At 48.4% G+C, this 14,418-nt stretch overlaps 1 protein-coding gene across 2 annotated transcripts in view; it reads left to right on the top strand.

The window, feature by feature from the left end:
* The first annotated feature begins 3,022 nt into the window (after positions 1 to 3,022).
* LOC147108662 (adenosine deaminase-like) overlaps positions 3,023 to 14,418 on the top strand; it is an 83,562-nt gene continuing 72,166 nt past the window's right edge. Inside the window, exon 1 of one of the 2 annotated variants that reach the window (XM_086005359.1) lies at positions 3,023 to 3,545. In XM_086005359.1, coding sequence (XP_085861485.1) covers positions 3,363 to 3,545 — 183 coding nt within the window. In that variant the 5' untranslated portion in view covers positions 3,023 to 3,362. The remainder of the gene's footprint in view (positions 3,546 to 14,418) is intronic. The other variant, XM_086005358.1, reaches the window with a different exon arrangement.

Here is a 14,418-nt window from a genome sequence, read left to right on the forward strand (position 1 = left end):
AGTTCGTGTGGTGATGGTACACCCACAGTGCTGTTAGGTAGGGAGTTCCAGGATATTGACCAGCGATGATGAAGGATCGGCGATATATTTCCAAGTCAAGATGGTGTGTGACTTGGAGGGGAACTTGGAGGTGGTGGTGTTCCCATGCGCCTGCTGCCCTTGTCCTTCTAGGTGGAAGAGTTTGGGAGGTGCTGCCGAAGAAGCCTTGGCGAGTTTCTGCAGTACATCTTGTAGATGGTACACACTGTAGCCACAGTACGCCGGTGGTGGAGGGAGTGAATGGTTAAGGTGGCGGGTGGGGTGCCAATAAAGCGGGCTGCTTTTTCCTGGATGGTGTCGAGCTTCTTGAGTGTTGTTGGAGCTGCACTCATCCAGGCAAGTGGAGAGTATTCCATCACACTCCTTACTTGTGCCTTGTAGATGGTGGAAAGGCTTTGGGGAGTCAGGAGGTGAGACTCTCACCGCAGAATATCTAGCCTCTAACTTGCTCTTGTTGCCGCTGTATTTATGTGGCTGGTGACCCCCATGGTGTTGATAGTGGGGATTCGGCGATGGTAATGCCATTGAATGTCAAGGGGCGATGGTTAGACTCTCGCTTGTTGGAGATAGTCATTGCCTGGCACTTCTGTGGCACGAATGTTACCTGCCACTTATCAGCCCAAGCCTGAACGTCATCCAGGTCTTGTTGCATGCGGGCATGGACTGCTTCATTATCTGTGGAGTTGCAAATGGCACTGAACACTGTGCAGTCATCAGCAAACATCCCCATTTCTGACCTTATGTTGGAGGGAAGGTCATTGATGAAGCAGCTGAAGATGGTTGGGCCTAGGACACTGCCCTGAGGAACTCCTGCAGCAATGTCCTGGGGCTGTGATGATTGACCTTAAACCACCACAACCATCTTCCTTTGTGCTAGGTAGGACTCCAGCCAGTGGAGCGTTTCCCCCCTGATTCCCATTGACTTCAGTTTTACTAGGGATCCTTGATGCCGGACTCGGTCAAATGCTGCCTTGATGTCAAGGGCAGTCACTCTCACCTCACTTCTGGAATTCAGCTCCTTTGTCTATGTTTGGACCAAGGCTGTAATGAGGTCGGGAGCTGAGTGGTCTTGGCGGAACCCAAACTGGGCATCAGTGAGCAGGTTATTGGTAAGTGCCGCTTGATAGCTCTGTCAATGATATCTTCCATCACTTTGCTGATGATTGAGAGTAGACTGATGGGGCGATAATTGGTCGGGTTGGATTTGTCCTGCATTTTATGGACAGGACATACCTGGGCAGTTTTCCACATTGTCGGATAGATGCCAGTGTTGTAGCTGTACTGGAACAGCTTGGCTAGAGGTGCAGCTAGTTCTGGAGCACAAGTCTTCAGCATGATAGCCGGGGTGTTGTCGGGGCCCATAGCCTTTGCTGTATCCAGTGCGCTCAGCCATTTCTTGATATCACGTGGAGTGATTTGAATCGGCTGAAGAATGGCTTCTGTGATGGTGGGGACCTTGGGAGTATGCCAATATGGATCATCCACTCAGCACTTCTGGCTGAAGTTGGTTGCAAATGCTTCAGCCTTGTCTTTTGCACTCACGTGCTGGGCTCCACCATCATTGTGGATGGGGATATTCTTGGTGTCTCCTCCTCCCGTTAGTTGTTTAATGGTCCACCACCAGCCTCTGACCTGCTCTTGTTGCCACAGTATTTATGTGGCTGGTCCAGTTAAGTTTCTGGTCAATGGTGACCCCCAGGGTGTTGATGGAGGGGGATTCAGTGATGGTAATGCTGTTGAATGGCAAGGGACGATGGTTAGGCTCTCACTTGTTGCAGATAGTCATTGCCTGGCACTTCTGTGGCGCAAATGTTACCTGCTACTTATTAGCCCAAGCCTGAACGTCATCCAGGTCTTGTTACAAGCAGGCATAAACTGCTTCATTATCTGAGGAGTTGTGAATGGCACTGAACACTGTGCAGTCATCAGCGAACATCCCCATTTCTGTCCTTATGTTGGAGGAAGGTCATTGATGAAGCAGCTGAAGATGGTTGGGCCTAGGACACTGCCCTGAGGAACTCCAGCAGCGATATCCTGGGGCTGTGATGATTGACCTCCAACCACCACAACCATCTTCCTTTGTGCTAGGTATGGGTTTTTAAACAAATCAACTGTAACTAATAAAACTTTAAATAAAACTTAACAAATTAAATTAAAATTTGATTGGCCAGGGTGATGATGCACTCCAGACCCCGGGGCGCCCACCAGTCACTGAAGGCCTCGAGCATGCCGGCGGACACCGCGTGCTCCATCTCCAGGGCCACCCGGGCGCGAACATGGCTGTTGTGCTAGGTATGACTCTAGTCCAGATTTTAACTTCTGGTGGGTGTCGTGCAAGCAGGGCCCGAGGCGGACCGCAAACCAGCAGTCAAGTAATTGCTTAGGAGGGGGGTTTGGAAGGGCATCGTAGTCAGTGGAGGGAGGCCTGGGACAGGGGAGGCACAATGTTTTGTTGTGGGGCCTGGAGGAGCATGCCTGCAAATCCTGGCCCACAAGGAAATAAAACAAATTTAACATTACCTTTTTGGGCCCATTCTGGTTCCAGATTTGCTTACCGGCAAGGTTGGCATGACATGAAAGCCACTACGGCTTCCCTCGCAGCCCTTAGGTTAAAATTGCAGTCAGGCCCCGATGACATGGTTGGAGCCCGATTTGCATATTTAAAGAAGGATCCCACTGTTTTCCGGCAAGTTCCTTGTCAAAGGAGGTTAAATTGCATCCTGCAGGAAGGCAGCAGGCTCGAAGTTGCTGCAGCCATTTTAATTGCGTGCACACACACACACGGTCTCCGCCAGGTGGGCAGCGTTAAAATCCTCCCTTCTGTCTCTCAGTGCCAGAATAAGAGCTGCACTCGTGGACTTGCCAGCCAAATGATTCAAGGCACACTGGGTGGTGGTCTGATGGAGAAAAGAACAAGTACCTGAAGACTCCAGGTCCTTGCTGGCAAAAACTGTGTATCCACAGGGATCTGGGGTCAGTTTATAGTCTTGAATTTAGCCCGGTGTTACTCAGGGTAGCTCAGTTGCTTAACACTGACTTATGCAGGTTCGCTTTTTGATGATGTAACAGTGGCAGCCGGGATACGTTTCATACAAAGCCTTTCATTCCAATAGTGAGCTAGCATTGCCTTTATTTTCCGATTGTGTCTATTGGGAGCTGCTAATATAACTTGTGTACAAATGTCGAGATTTATTAATGAATCAAGAAGTGTACTACTGCCGTTTGGGCGGTGTGTGCGGAAAGCCGCGGAGGATTAGAATTGGAACAACAGACTCTGGTGTTGGGCTGGTGGGCGGAACCAAGGCGGGACTAAAGTCTATAAAATGGACATAGGTGACGGGAAGTTGGGTTGTTTGTTGGTCGTCCAACAGGAAAAAGGGGAGGGGGGGAACCCAGCTAGTCTTTGCGTCTCCGAAGCCATCACACTCACTGGGGGGGGAAACATGAATAGTTTCGACATGGCCCACAACTCAACCAACAATATCCAGACATTCAACAAAGCCAGGGTAAGAAACGCGAGCAGGGCTTTGTCTAGTTAAGCTTCACCGGCTTTACTAATGTAACTTTAATCCTGTTTTTATTGCTGAACGCTTTACCATAACTTAAGGTAAAACAATGGATACTGAACCAAAGGAGGGCTTTTTTTCGTCTGAAAATGAATACCTGGTTTGGCTGTGATCTAAACGTTTGCTAAATTCAAAACCGAAAATGTTTCGCTTAGTCAGAGTCTGCTTCAGGTCATTTCACTGCTCGGTGCTCACTTTTTAGTGCAGCCTCTCGTTTCGGCACACAGCTGGACAGATTGGTTGGCTCTGTAACCCTACTGGAGATTAATGTCCAAAATAGCAACCATTAACTTTATTCCTTCAGGATTATAGCCCTTGTCCAATATTTAGCGCGTGTATGATATTTTAAAAGAAAACGAGGAACTCGGTACATGTAACTGGAATAGAAAGCAATGTGAAATTGTGTCAAGTATGCTTTTAGGAACCTTTTGCAATGGGTATTTCTGTTAGTTGCTAAATCATTATTAAGAGAAAATCCGGATGAAGGATTGAGTAATGATGTAATTAAATTGCAAATGCTGGTCTTGAGTTGGAATCCAGCGCCTGCATGTTGAGTTCTAACCATGATCCTGTTTCTACCACCTACCCTGCAGAGAAGTCAACACTTGGGTGCTTCTGGTCATACACAAACCTCCCAGGCCAGCATTTAAAATTTAAATGCTTTGCTAATGGGGATTAATTGGTTCCAGTGTACATTTAAGAAGGTTTGACACGTGTTGGAGTTAATCTCTCAACAGTGTGAGACTACTTTCTCTGGGGCTGGGATCTCGCATGCTTCCCTCCAGAGGTGGGCTTGACTCCAGAGTTATACTGCAACCAGCATTGCCAAATCACAGAATCCTGTCGTGTATTTTGGTATCTTGTCCCATGCATTCATCAAAGTGCAATTTTAAACTTGTTTTAGAATGATCCACTGGGGGGCGAAATCCATTTAATCCGGCTTTCGATCGGGATATCAACAGAAAACACTGGAAAAACTCAGCAGGCCAGGCAACATCCGTGGAGAGAGAAACGGAGTCAACGTTTCGGGTCCCCTGCTGAGTTTTTCTAGCGTTTCCTGTTGTTTCGGATTTCCAGCATCCGCAGTATTTTGCTATCGTATTAGTGTTTCGATCGGGATTTGCGTGCAGCAATTGCTTTTAGCAACCAAACAGGTGGGCCAGAGAGACGAGCGGTTTTGCTGCTCGTGCCTCACGTGGTTGCAGCAGGCGAGCTTGGCAGCTTGTCTAATTGGGGCAGGGAAATCCGACCTCCCTGACTCAATTTAAAGCAACTTGCATTTCAAAGGGAAGGTGTTCCAAGTACGATTGCCATCTCTGGTTGGCCATATTCCTGAAAGTTTCATAACATGACCTCCAGCTTCCAACCACCTGGTCCAATCAAACTATTTTTTTTTAAACCCCTTCTCCAGTATTTTTATAACTAATGAAGGAAAGTATTCCAAAAAAAATGGGAAAATGCACTTTTTTTCTCCTGGGGTTGCTCGCAGCTGTGTCCAAGCGATTAATCTTCAATTCCTGGAGACTCCAGGAAATCCTTGCGTGTTGGCAATGCTAGCTCAAAGGGAAGATGCAGGCAACTGGAATTGATTTTAATTCACTTTACAACAGTCAAAATGGCAAAAAGATCTAGGGATCAAAATCGACTTCTGGGCGACTGGATGAGTTGCCGGTCGATTGCCTGTACTCGTGATTTTGAGGCACTGGCTTTATTTACATCAGTCTGGCGAGCTGTGGGGTGCTAAACGGGTGTCCTGATGCAGCTCGTCAGGTTAAGGCCATTCAATATCAAGCCGCCCCAACCACCAGAAAGGTAAGTGTGTGTGTGTTTTGAGGCAGCCGGTGAGGGGGTGTTACAAAGGATGGGGGTCCCAAAGTGACAGTGGCCCAGATTATTTTTGTGGGGCTCGCAGGAGCAAGTGCTCCACAAAAATAAATTGCAAACTTACCTTGGCAGGGCTTCTGGCTCCACCATCTGTGGAACTGGTCAGAGTGTGCATGTCGCACACTCCGACAGTTCCGACCTAAAATGGCAAGGGGGTCCTAAGATTTGTATATTAAAAGGAACCTACTGTCAGAGAGGTCGACACTTCAGGAACCCAGCGTTGGGCTCCTTTCAAGACATCGCTGGCCTCTTCGTTGGTGTTAATGGGGCGGTATAGCAACCAACTCCATTTTGAGGCCATTACCACCCTGTTAACGCCAGACGATAGAAGCGAAAATTGACACTCTGGCGCTGCAAGGGCACCTAGATTCTCTGATGTATTGGAGATCCTGGTGCAGGGGTGAATAGGAGGGAGAGATGTGCTCCTTCCACCTGGGGTGGGGGTGGGGGCTGCCGTAGTGGGTCTCGACACTGTCCCTGCAAGAGTGGCGAGAGGTGGCAGAGGAGGTCAATGCCAGCAACATTGCTGCCAGGATCTGGCTGTAATGTAGGAAGAATTTTAATGATTTAATGATCAGAGTTGATCAGGTAAGACTCTGAACTCTCACAAGAACATAAGAAGTAGGAGTAGGCCCTTCGAGCCTGCTCCACCATTCAATGAGATCATGGCTGATCTTCTGCCTCCACTCCATTCACCGGCCCTATCGTCATATCCCTTGATGCCCTTACTAGTCAGAAGTCTATCGACTTCTGTTTTGAATATACCCAATGACTGAGCCTCCACAGCCTTCTGGGGTAGAGAATTCCAAAGATTCACCACCCTCTGTGTGAAGAAATTTCTTCTCCTCTCAGTCCTGAATGGCCTACCCTTTATCCTGAAGCTGTGGCCCCTGGTTCTAGACTCCCCAGCCAAGGGAAACATTCTCCCAGCATCCACTCTATCAGGCCCTGTAATAATTTTGTATGCTTCAATGAGATCCCCCCTCATTCTTCTGAATTAAAGAGAATACAGGCCTGGTTTACTCGATCTTTTCTCGTACGACAGTCCCGCCATCCCAGGAATCAATCTCGTGAACCTTAGTTGCACTCCCTCTATGGCATGTATATCCTTCCTTAGGTAAGGAGACCAAAATTGTACACAGTACTCCAGGTGTGGTCTCACCAAGGCCCTATATAATTGGAGTAAGACTTCTTTACTCCTGTACTCAAATCCTCTTGTAATGAAGGCCAGCATACCATTTGCCTTCCTAATGGCTTGCTGCACCTGCACATTCACTTTCAATGACTCATGTACAAGGGCACCCAGATCTCTCTCAGCATCTGCATTCCCCAATCTTTCACCAATGAGGAAATACTCTGCCTTTCTGTTTTTTCTACCAAAGTGGATGACTTCACATTATCCACATTATATTCCATCTGCCATGTTCTCGCCCACTCACTGAGTCTGTCGAGATCCCCTTGAAGCCTCTTCACATCCTCTTCACAACTGACACTGCCACCTAGCTTTGTATCATCAGCAAATTTGGAAATGTTACACTTAGTCCCCTCATCCAAATCATTGATATAGATTGTGAATAGCTGGAGCCCAAGCACTAGTTACAGTCTCACTCTCATATCAGTTACACTCTGCTGAGCCTTGCACCACCTGTAGTCCCAGTGCTCACAAGCCTTCCCTCCCCCACTTCCCTTCACTCTCCTGGCCTAATGAAACTTCTTCATAGTGAAGTACATACTAAATTGGAGACTTGTGTAAACAAGGTACTGTAGAATACAAGGGTCAGAAGAAATGCTTCTGTATTACTGGTTGAAATTAGTGTGCATAGAAAGCTAACTTATTATTAGTCAGTTCACTGATTTAGATAATTGCAGGAAAATAGGAACAATTAATTTTATTGTTTTAGGATTAAAGCAAATTTTCTTTTGCTTTGTTATGCACTTGTGATTTGTTACAAGATATTTATGATCTGAAATATTCTGAGCATGTTTACCCTTTCCCAGCTAGACTATCTTCATCACTGGTCCCTGAAGCTAGAAACAGACATTGTGCAATGCTTTCTAGCAATGATAAAGGCCATGTGAACATTATTGGTAAATGTGATTGCCAGAGAAGCACACTTTTTATTATGCATTTAATGGTTTTAGATGGATAGCAATGACTGTAGTTATCCTCTTCCATATTTATACTAATTGTCTAGGAATTATGGCCGAGAAATTCCCTGCCTGACTGCCAACCGTTAACACCGTCTTTCTGCAAAAAAATGCCGGCTGGCACGGGACGTGGTGGCCGCCATTTTGGTGAGATCGCTAGCCAGTGCTCACCTCTCAAATTCAAATGTGCAGATCGTGACGTCAATCGGTGTGCAACGCCTGATTTGATGCACGACTGCGATTTTGAATGTCGCCGCACGCCGTAGTGTCCCCTCCTAACCACGAACAGAAGAACGTGCATGCAGCAGCACTGCAGAGGTGCTGTCAGCGGTTCTTAAAGGGACACATACATCTTTAGGTAAGTTTTAATTTCAGCTTTTGGACTTTTTCTAAATATTTTATCGAAGTAGTGGCTTGGTGCAATACATTTCAAAAAGTGGTTAGTGTACAGGGAGTGCTGCTAGATGCTTGCAAGGTTTTGAATGGTAAAGGAAGGCCTCTGAGAAGATATAAAATGCTGTAAATACTCAGGTCAGGCAGCATCTGTGGAGAGGGAGTTAACGTTTCGGGTTGAGATGCTGCCTGACCTGCTGAGTGTTTCCAGCATTTTCTGTTTGTTTCAGATTTCCAGCATCTGCAGTAGTGTGCCTCTGAGAAGACTACTTGCTCATAGTACTGTAGGGCATATGGAGATGAAGTAGAGGCAGCAAAGGGAGGAAGCCGAAGAGGAGGAGGCAACCCAGATAGCCCCTTTCTATCTGGGATCAAATCATCTGCCAGTATATCTGTATCTGGGGTATTGAATTAATTTTTAAATTAATTAAAGGAGTAAGTCATGGCAGGAGAGCTCAGACCCGTGTTCTGCTCCTCTTGCTCCATGTGGGAAATCAGGGACGCTGCCAGTGTCCCTGACGACCATGTGTGCGGGAAATGCATCCAGCTGCAGCTACTTGTAGACCGCATTGCGGCGCTCGAGCTGCGGGTGGATGGGTTGTGGAGCATGCGCGATGCTGAGAGGCTCGTGGATACCACGTTTAGCGAGTTGTGCACGCCTCAGGGTAGGGCAGCACAGGGAGTGACCATCAGGCGGAGCAACAAAGGCAGGCAGGTAGTGCAGGGAACCCCTGCGGACATCCCCCTTTCAAACAGGTATACCGCTTTGGATACTGTTGAGGGGGATGACTCACCAGGGGAAGGCAGCAGCAGCCAACTTCCTGGCACTGGGGGTGCTCCTGCTGCCCAGGAGGGGGGGAAAAAGAGTGGGAGAGCAATAGTGGTAGGGGATTCTATAGTAAGGGGAACAGATAGGCGTTTCTGTGGCCGCAAACGTGACTCCAGGATGGTTTGTTGCCTCCCTGGTGCCAGGGTCAAGGATGTCACTGAGCGGCTGCAGGGCATTCTGGAGGGGGAGGGTGAACAGCCAGTGGTCGTGGTCCACATTGGTACCAACGACATAGGTAAAAAGAGGGATGAGGTCCTGCATCAAGAATTTAGGGAGCTAGGTAACAGATTAAAGGGCAGGACCTCAAAGGGTGTAATCTCTGGATTACTCCCAGTGCCACGTGCTAGTAAGTATAGGAATGGGAGGATAGAGCAGATGAATGCGTGGCTAAAGAGTTGGTGTAGGGGGGAGGGTTTTACTTTCCTGGATCACTGGGCCTGCTTCTGGGAAAGGTGGGACTTGTACAAGTCGGACGGGTTGCACCTGAACCAGAGCGGGACAAATATCCTTGCGGGGAGGTTTGCTAGCACTGTCGGGGGGTGTTTAAACTAACTTGGCAGGGGGATGGGATACAGAGGGAAGCTGAAATAGGGGGGGATGTGCTGCCAATTATGGAGGAAAAAACAAGTCAGCTTGGTAGACAGGGCAAATATATAAGGGCAAGGCTGGATGGCATCTATTTTAATGCAAGGAGTCTTGCAAATAAGGTGGATGAACTGAAGGTGTTGATAAACACATGGGAGTATGATATTGTTGCTATCACGGAGACATGGTTGAGGGAGGGGCAAGACTGGCAGCTCAATATTCCGGGGTACAGAATCTTCAGGCGAGACAGAGGGGGAGGTATAAGAGGAGGGGGTGTCGCAATATTAATTAAGGAGTCAATTACTGCAGTAAGGAGGGATGATATATTAGCAGGGTCCTCTAATGAGGCCATATGGGTGGAGCTTAAAAACAAAAAGGGGGCAAGCACTTTGCTGGGAGTGTACTATAGGCCTCCAAACAGTCAGGGGGAAATAGAGGAACAGATATGTAGGCAAATCTCAGAGAAATGTGCAAATAATAGGGTAATAATAATGGGGGATTTCAACTTCCCCAATATTAACTGGGATAGTCAAAGTGTGAAAGGCTCAGAGGGTGTAGAATTCTTAAAGTGCATCCAGGAGAGCTTTTTGAGCCAGCATGTAGAAAGTCCTACAAGAGAGGGGGCGGTACTGGACCTAATTCTAGGGAATGTGGCCGGCCAAGTGGAAAAAGTGCTAGTAGGTGAGCACTTTGGTGATAGTGACCATAATATGGTAAGATTTAAGGTGGTCATGGAAAAGGACAGGGATGGGCCGGAAATAAAGGTTCTAAATTGGGGGAAGGCCGATTTTAATAGGATAAGGCAGGATCTGGCCAAAATGGACTGGGATCAGCTACTTGTAGGAAAATCCGCATCGGAGCAATGGGAGGCTTTCAGAAGGGAGATTGAGATCATACAAGGGCAACATGTTCCCATAAATGTCAAGAGTGGTTCCAAAAACCACAGGGAACCGTGGATGTCAGGGGATATACGGGAATGGATTAGGAAAAAAAGGAGGGCTTTTGGTAGATACAAAAGGCTAAAGACGGAGGAAGCCCTAGAGGAGTACCAAAAGTGCAGGGGGATACTTAAAAAAGAAATTAGGAGATCAAGGAGGGGCCATGAAATAACACTGGCGAGCAAAATAAAGGAAAATCCGAAGATGTTTTATAAGTATATTAAGGGTAAAAGGATAACTAGGGAAAAAATAGGGCCCATTAGGGACAAAAGTGGCAATCTGTGTGTGGAGCCGGAAGATGTAGGAGGGGTTCTAAATGAATTTTTTGCATCTGTTTTCACTATGGAGAAGGACGATGTAGACATAGAAATAGGGCGGGGGGACTGTGATATGCTCGAACATATTAACATCGAGAGGGAGGAGGTATTGGCGGTTTTAGCTGGCCTAAAAATGGATAAATCCCCAGGCCCGGATGAAATGTACCCCAGGCTGCTGTGTGAGGCAAAGGAGGAGATTGCGGGGGCTCTAACACATATATTCAGGACCTCTCTGGCCACAGGGGATGTGCCAGAGGACTGGAGAACCGCTAATGTAGTACCATTATTCAAGAAGGGTAGTAGGGAAAAACCGGGGAACTACAGGCCAGTGAGCCTAACATCAGTGGTAGGAAAATTACTGGAAAAAATCCTGAGGGACAAAATTTGTCTCCACTTGGAGAGGCAAGGATTAATCAGGGATAGTCAACATGGCTTTGTCAAGGGAAGATCATGTCTGACTAATTTGATTGAATTTTTTGAGGGGGTGACTAGGTGTGTGGATGAGGGTAACGCAGTGGATGTGGTATACATGGATTTCAGTAAGGCCTTCGATAAAGTCCCGCACAGGAGACTGGTCAAGAAGGTAAGAGCCCATGGAATCCAGGGTGCCTTGGCACATTGGATACAAAACTGGCTTAGTGGCAGAAGGCAGAGGGTGATGGTCGAAGGTTGTTTTTGTGACTGGAAACCTGTGGCCAGTGGGGTACCACAGGGATCGGTGCTGGGTCCCTTGCTGTTTGTGGTCTACATTAATGACTTGGATATGAATGTAAAGGGTATGATCAGTAAATTCGCGGATGATACTAAAATTGGTAGGGTGGTAAATAGCGAGGAGGGTAGCCTCAGTCTGCAGAACGATATAGATGGGTTGGTCAGATGGGCGGAACAGTGGCAAATGGAATTTAACCCGGAAAAGTGCGAGGTGATGCACTTTGGGGGGTCTAACAAGGCAAGGGAATACACAATGAAGGGAAAGACCCTAGGCAAGACGGAGGGTCAGAGGGATCTGGGTGTGCAGGTACACAGATCCCTGAAGGCGGCGGAACAGGTGGATAAGGTGGTAAAAAAGGCATATGGGATACTTGCCTTCATTAGCCGAGGCATAGAATATAAGAGCAAGGAGGTTATGATGGAGCTGTATAAAACACTGGTTAGGCCACAGCTGGAATACTGTGTGCAGTTCTGGTCGCCACACTACAGGAAAGATGTGATCGCGTTAGAGAGGGTGCAGAGGAGGTTCACCAGGATGTTACCAGGGCTGGAGCGCTTCAGCTATGAAGAGAGACTGGGCAGATTGGGTTTGTTTTCCTTGGAGCAGAGGAGGCTGAGGGGGGACATGATTGAGGTGTACAAAATTGTGAGGGGCATAGATAGGATGGATGCTGAGGAGCTTTTCCCCTTAGTAGAGGGGTCAATAACTAGGGGGCATAGATTCAAGGTAAAGGGCGGGAGGTTTAGAGGGGATTTGAGAAAGAACTTTTTCACCCAGAGGGTGGTTGGAGTCTGGAACTCACTGCCTGAAAGGGTTGTGGAGGCAGAAACCCTCAACATTTAAGAAGCATTTGGATGAGCATTTGAAATGCCATAGCATACAAGGCTACGGGCCAAATGCTGGAATATGGGATTAGATTAGACAGGGCTTGATGGCCGGCATGGACACGATGGGCCGAAGGGCCTCTATCCGTGCTGTATTACTCTATGACTCTATGACTCTATGACCACAACCCCAATTCCCCTTTCAATATTTGCCCCATACCTTACCTTCCCTCTGTTACTGACTATCACAGCGTCATCTTGGCCAGAATGCAAAGCAAACTTTCCAATCCAACTTTATCCATTTATACTTCCAATATGACATCAAGAAATCAACTAATCACCCTTTGCATTCCCTTAGTGACTGTCTTGCATGTGCCTTTGCCTATCCTAGTGATGCCATCTTCAAGAAAGGTGACCAGTCCGATTGCAGTAATTACAGAGGAGTTTCCCTGCTGTCTGCCACGGAAAGTCATCGCAAGAATCCTCCTCGATCGCCTTCTCCCAGTGGCCGCAGAGCTCCTCCCAGAGTCACAATGCGGATTCCGCCCACTAAGGGGTACAATGGACATGATCTTCACCGCATGTCAATTACAAGAGAAATGCAGGGAACAGCGCCAACCGCTGTACATGGCCTCCTTTGATCTCACAAAGACCTTCGACACTGTCAACCGTGAGGGATTATGGAGTGTCCTCCTCAAATTCGGCTGCCCTCAAGTTTTGTCACCATCCTCCGCCTGCTTCACGATGACATACAAGCCGTGATCCTGACCAACGGTTCCACCACAGACCCAATTCACCTACGAAACGGGGTCAAGCAAGGCTGTGTCATCGCACCAACGCTCTTCTCGAACTTCCTTGCTGCAATGCTCCATCTCACCCTCAGTAAGCTCCCCACTGGAGTGGAGCTAATTTACAGAACAAACGGGGAAACTGTTCAACCTCCGTCGCCTCCAGTCCAGATCCAAGGTCGTCCCATCCTCTGTCGTCAAATTGCAGTATGCAGACGACGCTTGCGTCTGCGCTCACTCGGAGCTCGAACTCCAAACCATTGTCAACACCTTCACCGAAGCGTACGAGAGCATGGGCCTTACACTAAACATCCATAAGACAAAGGTCCTCTACCAACTTGCCCCCGCCACACAGTACTGCCCCCCCCGATTATCAAAATCCACGACAAGGTCTTGGACAACGTGGACCACTTTCCATACCTCGGGAGCCTACTGTCAAGGGCAGATGTCGACGACGAAGTCCAACACCGTCTTCAGTGTGCCAGTGCAGCCTTCGGTCGCCTGAGGAAGAGAGTGTTTGAAGACCAGGACCTCAAACCCAGCACTAAGCTCATGGTCTACAGAACAACAGAGATACCCGCCTTGCTGTATGCCTCGGAGACATGGACCATATACAGCAGGCACCTCAAAGCACTGGAGAGGTACCACCAACGCTGCCTCCGCAAGATCCTGCAAATCCATTGGCAGGATAGGCGCACCAACGTCTGTGTTCTTGCTTAGGTCAACACCGAAGCTTTGACCACGCTTGATCAGCTCCGATGGACGGGCCACATCGTCCGCATGCCCGATACGAGACTCCCAAAACAAGCGCTCTACTCGGAGCTCCGGCACGGCAAGAGAGCCCCAGGTGGGCAGAGGAAATGCTTCAAGGACACCCTCAAAGCCTCCTTGGAAAAAGTGTAACATCCCCACCGACACCTGGGAATTCCTGGCCCAAGACCGCACAAAGTGGAGAAGCATCCGGGAAGGCGCCGAACACCTCGAGACTCTTCGCCGGGAGCAAGCAGAAGCCAAGCGCAAGGAGCGCACGTCAACCCAAGCACCCCACCCACCCGCCCCCTTCAACCACCATCTGCCCCACCTGTGACAGAGACTGTAGTTCCCGCATTGGACTCATCAGTCACCTGTGAACTCATTTTTTAATGTGGAAGCAAGTCCTCCTCGATTCCGAGGGACTGCTGAAGAGAAGACATAGTGCTACCCCAGTGGTTGCAGCTTGGCTGGTGGAAGGCTGCTGACTTTCAGTGGGGGATGCTGCAGATGGCCTTGCAGGATGACCTTGAGCTGGTGGCTGGGAGTGTCAAATCGAGTGACGACTTTTTTCTTCACTCTCCTCTCCCTCCTCTTGGCCAACCATTGGCTGGGCAGGCTGCATTTCTTGGGAAGGCACAAGGG

The sequence above is a fragment of the Somniosus microcephalus genome, chromosome 13 (genome assembly GCF_052327205.1).
Source record: "Somniosus microcephalus isolate GS21.2 chromosome 13, FLI_Smic_1.0, whole genome shotgun sequence".
NCBI lineage: Eukaryota > Metazoa > Chordata > Chondrichthyes > Squaliformes > Somniosidae > Somniosus > Somniosus microcephalus.